This window comes from Rana temporaria, chromosome 12, assembly GCF_905171775.1.
Source record: "Rana temporaria chromosome 12, aRanTem1.1, whole genome shotgun sequence".
NCBI lineage: Eukaryota > Metazoa > Chordata > Amphibia > Anura > Ranidae > Rana > Rana temporaria.
The window spans coordinates 133,747,105-133,757,960 of NC_053500.1; the positions used below are offsets into that span (position 1 = coordinate 133,747,105).

Below are 10,856 nucleotides of genomic sequence, written 5' to 3' on the forward strand. Positions count from 1 at the left end.
GACTTCCCGCCGGCAGAACACAATGGCGATGCAGGAGGGATTCCATATCAACACTGCCTGGGTTGATGGGGAAATAAAGCAATTTTTTGTATCACTTATGGTCTCCCTTTTAGACTCTTCCAACTTCTTAGCCCACTTTAGCTCTGTCACGTGTGGCTGGGCCCTCTGCCCTTTTGGCTGAGGTCATTATTATGGTCATGCAAGACTTTATTACCCAAGTTACCCACTTTTTTGCTGACTTGGATTGCAGAGTCCCCACACGTGTGCTTTCACCCTCTCTCCAGCAGATGCTGTATCTGGCTTACAGGCAGCCTTAACTGTTTTTGAGCCATTGGCAACTGAGACTCTATATGGTTTCTGAGTCTCAAGCCCTATGAGCTTAACCCCAAGGGGTCACAGTCTTCTGCTATTACTGCAAAATTAGGTAAAATATTTTGGCTCTTTATGATGCCGTGCATACAATTCTGAATCTAGAGGATCGGCCTGTTGCTACCAGTTCTGGGATGCTTTAAAACTTTTAAGGTTGTGAAGCATTTAGAAATTTCTATGCCCCTGACCTTTCAACTCCAGAGATTGGAATTTTGCGCCCACAAGCGCTAGTCTTGTATTTGTTTTGTGAGGACTTTATTCGGGAAAACGGTCCATTCCCTCTGTGGATCTGGCCATTATCTTTCCATAACCAGGCTCTTACTATAGCAGTTGATGATGCATCTGTCTTTAAGGACCCATTTGATAAGCCGTTGGAAGCCCCTTTCAAATATATTTTTTTTTTCCGGAGGATTTAGCTGTAAACCCAATCCTGGATGTGATCTTTACTGTGTCAAACCATGCCTGATCGGTTTAAATCTAGCTATTGCTTAGGTTCATATTCTGGATTAGGGTGTTGGTTTCCCCAGTCCCTGAGGCAAAACGATTCCAAGGTTCCCACCTGTTTACTGTAACCAAACGAATTGGGGGCATTTGCCCCATCTTATATTTCATGGCTTTGTGTGCCCACATTTCAAGTCCAAATATTTTGGATGATATCCACTAAAGCCTTCATTGCCAAGCTCAACCAGAGAGACATAGATCACCAGGGGGCAAGTCGGTCCTGTCTCTTAACAGGTCAATGTGTTGGTGTCAGAGACTATGCTGTCTCTGGCTTGGTGGCTCAGGAATCTCTCTGGAGTGGGGGGAATCCTTTCTTCATGGTATGTTGGTATTTTTCCTGGTGAACGGCAACCTTTTGGGTTAGAGAGTAGCCTTGGGCACTTTGTTAGTGCAGGGGACTTGACTGTTGAAAAATCATGCTGCCTAATCCTGATAAATATCCTAGAGCTTTGGCCAATTTTGCTGCCCCTTCAGCGTTGGACTACCCATTGTGACACTCTTAGCTGACCTCCTCCACTTTGCATGAGAGTCTTGGGGCTAATGGTAGCCTTCTTTGAGGCATTCCCACTTGCCTAATTTCTTTCCATATAGCTGAAATGTAACACTCATGCCTGTCTGTCTTTTGGACTAGTTGATGCCAAAGGCAAGCCTGTCCATGGCTTTGTGGGCAAGGAATCTTCTTTTCTCTTTCGTTCATAGACGGACACAGCCTTCTTTGACCTTGGGGTTATGAAGCATAACCCTAAGGTCAAAGAAGGCTGTGTCCGTCTATGAACGCAGAGAAATGGATTTTACGGTGAGTACAAAAATCATATATATATATATATATATATATATATATATATATATATATATATATATATATATATATATATATATATATATATATATATATATATATATATATATATATATATATATATATATATATATATATATATATATATATATATATATATAATTATATATATTATATTATATTATATATATTATATATATTTCAGATATCTCTATCGATACATTTATAGGTTCTATTATATTCCAAAACATGGTACATTTTTCATCCCATTACATTCTTTAATTCTATTCTATTATTCTTTCTTCTTTCTTTGTTAAAGTGGAGTTCAACCCTGAAAAAAAAAAATTCCTAATTTTTTTTTAAAACTAAAATGTTTTACTTACCCTAAATAGCTGTTGCTATGCTAATGTCCCGAATCTGCCTCTTCAACCTCCGGTGGATTCTCTTCTTCCTCTTACACTCGGTTTCTTCTTCTGAATGGGGCGCGCTGCATTCTGGGAACTGTGTGTATCCCAGAAATAGGCCGGCCCGTTCACAAAGTGCTGTGCTGCTCGCACATGCGCAGTAGGAAACGGGCAGTGAAGCCGTGGCGCCAGGATCGGCCTCGGCGGGGGCCGACATCGCAGGCGACTAGGACAGGTAAGTGTCTTTGTTAAAAGTCAGCAGCTACAGTGTTAGCAGCTGCTGGCTTTTAATATTATTATTTTTTTTTTTTTTTTTTTTACCGGACCTCCGCTTTAACATTACTTTACTGTCCGTATATTCTTATATATATTATCTTACCACCGAGAAGAAACACAATATTATACCCCTCTTCCTCCTGAGTATCCTTATGTTTTATTTCTGTTTGCTTCTTTTAACATTTTTATAAACCCCCATATCTTCCAAAACAAAACCGAGAAAGAAAAGGGAAAAAAAAAAAAAACTCCTAAGGCAAGGAATCTGACTCTTGAGTCAGGAAAATCCATTCCTCCCATCTTTTGGCAGATTCTCCTGATGGACAGCAGCCCGTCAGGCTGGGGAGGCATCCCGGTCACCTTGTCTGTGAAATCTTGACAAACATCTTGTAACTGTGGGCAATTTGGCTGTCCCCTCAGTGTTGGACCACCCTGTTGGTGGGTCATCTGATCTGGATTCAGTTAAACAGCACCAAGGCGATGGCATGCATCAACCATCAGGGAGAAACCAAATGTTATCGGCCAAAAGAGTGGATTCTCTATTGGGCTTACCTTCACATTCCTGCAATGTTACCCATGGACATTTTATGCATATACAATTGGGCAAGCAGATTTTCTCAGCTGGCAGAGCTTGGACCTGGGAGAGTGGATACTGCACCTGAACCTCCTGGTCTTCAGTTTCAACAGCACACTCTGCGCCCTGATTACTACACCCAGATCTATGCATGTTCTTAAACTTGTCTGCTTTTCTGGATTGAGATTAAGCGCATTCTGATAACCCTTTTTGCTCTAGACTGGCCCAGGAAAATTTGGTATGCCAACCTGGCAAAACTTTTGCCACCCTGCGGGCACTACTAAATTGTCAGGATCTTTAAACCCAAGGGCCCATCCTGCTTCTCGATCCCTGGCTTTAATGTCATTGCTGTTGAAGCCCAGGTTCTATAGAAAAGGAGAACCTGAATCTCTGCTTTCTTTGTTGCTTAAATCCGGGAGGTCTACTTCTTCCTACAGCTGGATTTGGACCAACGTTTGGCTTTCAACAATACTAACGGTCGGGTATCTGCCATTTCTATTTTGTGAAAGAAGAGGCCTTCGGGCTCTCGCTATTTAATGTCTTTGTACAATGGGTCTCCCATAGGGCTCCTCAATCTGTTCCTGAGTAACTCAGAATCTGAAAATGCCAAATGTCTAGACAGCCAGGCAGCTTGCATTGACTATGGCAGCCTATATATTTGTTACTGTACAGCTTTCCTCTTACTATTGCTAGCTGTGCAATAATTAAAATATTCCTTTTTAAAGGCTTCTTAACAAATGCAGTTCTGTTTGCCTCTCCAGGAAGTCCCCAATCACGGCTTCCGCGTCGGGATGAAGCTTGAAGCTGTGGACCTCATGGAGCCTCGCCTGGTGTGTGTAGCCACAGTCACACGCATCATACACAGGCTTCTAAGGATCCATTTTGATGGCTGGGAAGACGAGTATGATCAGTGGGTTGACTGTGAATCTCCAGACCTCTATCCCGTTGGATGGTGTCAGTTAACGGGATACCAGCTACAACCTCCAGCGCCACAATGTAAGTAAATATAACTTTTGTTTTTTACTGTGTGCAATATCCCAAACATTCCCCCCCCCCCCTTAACCCCGACTGGTTCCTATCTTACCAGGATTCTGTTGGATAGATCTTTACACTGGGTTCCCAGGTTTGTATACCTGCTTTGCCCATTAGGAGGGGTTTCCATTTTACATGCAGGAGTTTATTTTAATTTATTTTTATTATGGAAAATGTCACAGGAGGCACTGGAACACACAAAGGTGGGAGGGAATACTTAAAATAGTAATTAAAGCGGGTAGACCTTTCAGGAGGAAGTCCACAATGCTCTCCATGTTTCTTTATTAAAGTGGATGTAAAGGTACAATTTATTTTTCTAAATAGCTTCCTTTACCTCAGTGCAGTCCTCCTTCACTTACCTCATCCTTCCATTTTGCTTTTAAATGTCCTTATTTCTTCTGAGAAATCCTCACTTCCTGTTCTTCTGTCTGTAACTCCACACAGTAATGCAAGGCTTTCTCCCTGGTGTGGAGTGTCGTGCTCGCCCCCTCCATTGGACTACAGGAGAGTCAGGACGCCCACAAACACACAGCTCCTTTCTCTATCTGCAACGTAGAGAGCGTCCTGACTCTCCTATAGTCCAAGGGAGGGGGCGAGCACGACACTCCACACCAGGGAGAAAGCCTTGCATTACTGTGTGGAGTTACAGACAGAAGAACAGGAAGTGAGGATTTCTCAGAAGAAATAAGTTCATTTAAAAGCAAAATGGAAGGATGAGGTAAGTGAAGGAGGACTGCACTAAGGTAAAGGAAGATATTTAGGGGAAAAAAATTGTATCTTTACAACCCCTTTAAGCCTTTAGACTTTGCAATTGGTATGATTTCTCTTATATAATTAAATGTTTAATCAAATTTCGCTGCAGCAAAGGACAACCAGACGAGTGTAACCAAACAGAAGAAAAAGTCTAAGTCACAACAGTACAAAGGACACAAAAAAAGTGAGTACTGCCTTTTCATTGCCAAGACAAGTATGATCTTTTTTGGGCTATTTCTTTATAGGGAATTGTGATTTCTTGTAAGGGCAACATTTCAATTATTTTAATATTTTTTTCTGTACAGTCACAAAGTGAAACGGCTACACACAGAAAATTACTATTATTTTTACTTGCCTTTCTGGAGAGCTACTATTTAGTCTTTAAGTGAGCAAAGTGCTTTGGCCGCTGCTTAAATCAGACACTTCCAGATGTGCCCAATACTGTGCCCCTCTGTTTCCATCCGCCAGACCCTAGCTCGTTAAAGAACATAGGATTGATGTAGGGGGCTCTAGTGAGGTACACACAGTGAGCAGGTATCCAACACTTCTGGAAGTGTCATTTTCAAGAATAAGAGAATAAGAATAAGGCTCCAGTACATTTTAAATGCATGTGTTTTTGTGCATCGATGTAGGCAGCCGGGCCCAGCATCTGGCAGCCCAATCAAAATGAATACGTTTCGATTGCACACAAAAAAGCGCTATCTGCATTTGGTAATGAACAATATACTGGGATGGTAACACCAATTTCTCTTCCGTTCGTGGACGGACACAGCAGCCTTTGACCTTAGGGTTATATCCGCTTCCTTTAGGAGAGTTTAACTCTCCTAAAGGAGGCAGATATAACCCTAAGGTCAAAGGCTGCTGTGTCCATCCATGAACTCAAAGAAATGGATTTTACGGTGAGTACAGAAATCCTATTTTTTTCTCGGATGAATAGGCCAGGCAGGAACAAAAATTGTCTCTGGACAGCCACACTCTGAACAAATTGTAACGTTTATTAAAAGGACAGCACTACAAGTCGCAGCAAAATAAAACCCAACTACTGACGCGTTTCGCACTGAAACTAGTGCTTGGTCATAGACTAAGCTATGACTAAGCACTAGTTTCAGTGAAAAACGCGTCAGTCAGGTTTTTTTTATTTTGCTGTGACTTGTAGTGCTGTCCTTCTTTTAATAAGGGCTACAATTTGTTCAGAGTGCGGCTACTGTATTCCCATACAGTGGGGACATTTTTTTTTTTTTATTTGATCCCCCTGCAGATTTTGTAAATTTGCCCACTTACATAGAAATGAAGGGTCTATAATTGTTATCATAGGTGTATTTTAAATGATAGAGACAGAATATCAACAGCTCTTCTTTACAGATCTTCTCTAAATCCTTAAGGTTTCTCAGCTGTCGCTTGGCAACTCGAAGTTACAGCTCCCTCCATACATTTTCTATAGGATTAAGGTCTGGAGATTGGCTAGGCCAATCCATGACCTTAATGTGCTGCTTCTTGAGCCACTCCTTTGTTGCCTTGGTGGTATGTTTTTGGGTCATTGTCATGCTGGAAGACCCATCCATGACCCAACTTCAGTGTTGTGGCTGAGAGAAGAAGGTTCTGATCCAAGATTTTTTACAATATATGGCCCCATTCATTGGCCCCTCAATGTGGCAAAGTCTGCCTGTACCTTTTAGCAAATAAATAGCCTCAAAGCATCATGTTTGCACCTCCGTGCTAGACTGTAGGGATGGTGTTCATGGGGTCATAGTCAGCATTTTTCTTCCTCCAAATATGGAGAGCCGAGTTAATGCCAAAGAGCTAAATTTTGGTCTCCTCTGACCACAGCACTTTCTCCCAATCCTTCTCTGAATCATTTAGATGTTCATTGGCATGACTGTACATGTGCCTTCTTGAGGAGGAGGACTTGCCGTGCTTGGAGAAAGAAAAATGCTGACTATAACTCGTACACACGACCGAGGAACTCGACGGGCGAAACACATCGTTTTCCTCGTCGAGTTCCTGGTGAAGCCGTCGAAACTCGACAAGCCAATTTTCTCCAATCCCGTCAAGGAAATAGAGAACATGCTCTCTTTTTGGCTCGTCGAGTTTCTCGACAGTTTCCTCGACGAAAATGTACACACGACCGGTTTCCTCTGCAAAAAAATATCTCCCAGCAAGTTTCTTGCTGGTTTTTGCCGAGAAACTCGGTCGTGTGTACGAGGCCTGAGAACACCATCCCTAGCGTCAAGCACGGAGGTGGCCCCGAACATCCTCTTCTTGGTTCCCTTGGTGGCTCTTGCGGCTCCTCCCCCCGCATCAGATAGCTTCCTAGGAGAAGCACTCTCCCGAGGGGGGTTACCTTGCGGGCACACTACCAAGTCCAGCATTTGCGTCCATAGACACGAATGCCAGACTCAGTCCCGCCCCCTGGGACATTGGATTTCATTGACAGCAGTGGGAGCCAATGGCTGCATAGGATGCATTAAGGTGAAAAAACACAAGGGTTTACAACCCCTTTAATCCTATAGAAAATTTATGGAGGGAGCTGAAACTTCGAGTTGACAAGAAACCTTAAGGATTTAGGGCCAGATTCACGTAGAACTGCGGCGGCGTAACGTATCGTAGATACGTTACACCGCCGCAAGTTTTCATCGCAAGTGCCTGATTCACAAAGCACTTGCAATGAAAACCTACTCCGGCGGCCTCGGCGTAAGCCCGCGTAATTCAAAGGGGCGTGTGCCATTTAAATTAGGTGCGCTCCCGCGCCGGACCTACTGCGCATGCTCCCTTTTGAATTTCCCCTGTGCTTTGCGCGAAGTGACGTCATTTTTTCGATCGGCGACGTGCGTAGCGTACTTCCGTATTCCCGGACGTCTTGCGCAAACAACGTGAAGTTTTAAATTTCGACGCGGGAACGACGGCCATACTTTATACAGCACATACGTGTGCTGTGTAAAGTTAGGGCACCCAAAACGATGACTAACTTTGCGACGGGAAACTAGACTAGCAGCGATGTAACGAACGCGAAAAACCGTTGTGGATCGCCGTAACTCCTAATTTGCATACCCGACGCTGGTTTACGACACAAACTCCCCCCAGCGGCGGCCGCGGTATTGCATCCTAAGATCCGACAGTGTAAAACAATTACACCTGTCGGATCTTATGGCTATCTATGTGTAACTGATTCTATGAATCAGTCGCATAGATACTCTGAGAGATACGACGGTGTATCTGAGATTCTCCGTTGTCTCTCCACTGTGAATCTGGGCCTTAGAGAAGATCTGTAAAGAAGAGCTGAAATGTGTACAAACCTGATCACCAACTACAAGAAACTTCTCACCTCTGTAATTGCCAACAAGGGTTTCTCCACCAACTACTAAGTCATGTTTTGCTTGGGGATCAAATACTTATTTTACTCACTGAACTGCAACTCAATTTATAACATTTGTATTGTGTGTTTTTTCATTTTTTTTTTTTTAAATTGATATTCTGTATGTATCATTTAAAATACACCAATGAAAAAAATTATAGACCCTTTTGTTTCTTTGTAAGTGAGCAAACTTTCACCTGTATCTTGGCTGCTGCTTCGTGTTCATTTGAATTAGACTTTTGGAGTATTTTGGGTGGTCCCATGAGATCACCTGTTTTCGGAATGTGTGATTTGTCAATTGTTATGACTGTAATTATATTGGCATTGATAAGTGTTTATATGTGAAGAGACAGTGTCCGGCACAACCTGGGCTTCTCAGCAGAAAAGGCTGGAGCAGAACCACAGGAGTGTTGGTGAATTTAAGGCCTTCCAACACCTGGGGGCCTCCTTGCAGATGGCCTTTTATATTTCATAATAGATGCATTGATCTACAAAAATAAGATGTGGCGCCAACCTAATCCCTTATACGCATACCACCATAGGAACTGCCGGATACAGTAAGGCTGGATTTATATGAAAAGCGTTTTTTCATTTTACAGGTTGGTAAGTGTGCATTTTTTCACACGTGTTGGTGGAGCACTATAGGGAGAGAAATATGAATAGCGCACATTTCCTTGCACGGTGAAAGGGGCTTTCTATGAAGAGTACAATAACACTGCTGGGACTTTGTATGAAGATTATCTTTGTTTTTGTTTTAATAATTTATCTGTTGTAGTAGTGCCTACCTTTTTTTTATAGATGCATTGAAGATTGGGAGGGTTAGGGTGGTGTCTGCTCAAAAAAGGACATATAAACAGAGCAGCAGGCAACACTACTGGAAAGAGAAATGGAGAAAACAAGTTTTCCTTCTCCGGTTAGATCAAGGGTGCCCAACCAGTGGCCCGGGGGCCACATGTGGCCCACAGAACCCTTTGATGTGACCCGTGACCACCTGCTCTGGGATGGCGGGTTGGCAAACCCAGATTGTGGGTTGCCGACCCACCATCCCAGAGCATCAGTGTTGTGAATGAAGCCGGCGGTAGAGGAAGCAAGTGGCTGCAGAGCAGAGCCCCATAAGCTGATGCTTCCTGTATAAGTGCCTGCTCCTGGCAGAGTGATGCCAAATGCACTCTGCCTGGGAAAGCAACAGCCAGCGATACCTGAATGGAAGACTGTTATTAAAGGTAAGTTTATTACTAAAATCACAGTGTATATATGGGCATATCTGTTCTGCAGTGTTTACTGGGCTGCTTTCAAACTGATCTGCAGGTGCAGCGCAGAACACGTGTGGGTTACATGCACTGAGCCATCGACTTCTGTTATTATCTGTGGGTTTGGTGCACTTCAGAATGTGCACCACCCCTGCAGGATATAATAGAAGTCTATGGCAAAGTGCAGCTTCCCTCTCTTTCTTTCCCCTATTTTTTTCTTTCCCCCTTTTTTTGTTCGTTTTTTTTTTTTTTTTTTTTTTTTCCCCTCTCTTTTTCGTTCCCCTCTCTTTTTTTTCTTTCCCCTCTCTTTTTTTTTTTCTTTCCCCTCTCTTTTTTTTTCTTTCCCCTCTCTTTTTTTTTCTTTCCCCTCTCTTTTTTTTTCTTTCCCCTCTCTTTTTTTTTCTTTCCCCTCTCTTTTTTTTTCTTTCCCCTCTCTTTTTTTTTTCTTTCCCCTCTCTTTTTTTTTTCTTTCCCTTCTCTTTTTTTTTTCTTTCCCTTCTCTTTTTTTTTCTTTTCCCTTCTCTTTTTTTTTCTTTCCCCTCTCTTTTTTTTCTTTCCCCTCTCTTTTTTTTTCTTTCCCCTCTTTTTTTTCTTTCCCCCTCCTCTTTTTTTTTTTCTTTCCCCTCCTCTTTTTTTTTTCTTTCCCCTCCTCTCTTTTTTTTTTTTCCCCTCCTCTTTTTTTTTTCTTTCCCCTCCTCTTTTTTTTTCTTTCCCCTCCTCTTTTTTTTTTCTTTCCCCTCCTCTTTTTTTTTCTTTCCCCTCCTCTTTTTTTTTTTCTTTCCCCTCCTCTTTTTTTTTTCTTTCCCCTCCTCTTTTTTTTTTCTTTCCCCTCTTTCTTTTCCCCTCTCTTTTTTTTCTTTTCCCCTCTCTTTTTTTTCTTTTCCCCTCTCTTTTTTTTCTTTTCCCCTCTCTTTTTTTTCTTTTCCCCTCTCTTTTTTTTCTTTTCCCTCTCTTCGCTGGCATTACATCGAACATGTTCTACACAAGGGAGGATTTTTTTAGGTAAATATCACAAAATACATACATATTCTATAATGCATAGAACAATAAACCTATCATCCTATAGGAAGATTTTTGCTGCAATGAACAGGGCCTCAAACATGTTAAAACTGGAACTCAAGGTTGCTTTGAAAGGTTTGCAAATGCTTTGTCAAGGCTTGCTGTACATGGCGTTCTTCTACAAGGTAACTTGTAGGCCAGCTGTACCTGAAAAACGCATATTTCACTTTTCAGGTAGGCTTCAATGAGCTGAATCATCCATCCCCTCGTTCTTTCTCTCAAATACTCCAATAATTTCTCAGCAGTAGCTTGAGTCTCCTTCCCCTCACATATACATATTGACAAAAATCTCTTCTAAACTATATTACAATTTACTGTTATTTACTAACCATCCATCTGGAGAATAACCATTAGAAAATTTAAAAAGAAACCTTTGCAAACAAAACTCCATGGGTACATGGCCAGCTTAAAACGGAACTAAAGTCCGCCGTACTAGCCTCTCCAATAGTCCGAGCGCCCTTGCCGGTACTGGCATCTTCTGCTTCGCTTC

General features: G+C 42.2%; 1 protein-coding gene across 8 annotated transcripts in view; it reads left to right on the forward strand.

The window, feature by feature from the left end:
• The window catches only part of MBTD1 (mbt domain containing 1), a 67,772-nt gene that overhangs the window by 38,429 nt on the left and 18,487 nt on the right, over positions 1-10,856 (forward strand). For 3 of the 8 annotated variants that reach the window (XM_040330767.1, XM_040330768.1, XM_040330774.1), the window contains exons 14-15: positions 3,682-3,916; positions 4,815-4,889. In XM_040330767.1, the coding sequence (XP_040186701.1) occupies positions 3,682-3,916; positions 4,815-4,889 (310 nt within the window). Of the gene's footprint in view, positions 1-3,681; positions 3,917-4,814; positions 4,890-8,599; positions 8,661-9,474; positions 9,477-10,856 lie in introns of all 8 variants that reach the window. The other 5 variants (XM_040330772.1, XM_040330769.1, XM_040330773.1 and 2 more) reach the window with 3 other exon arrangements.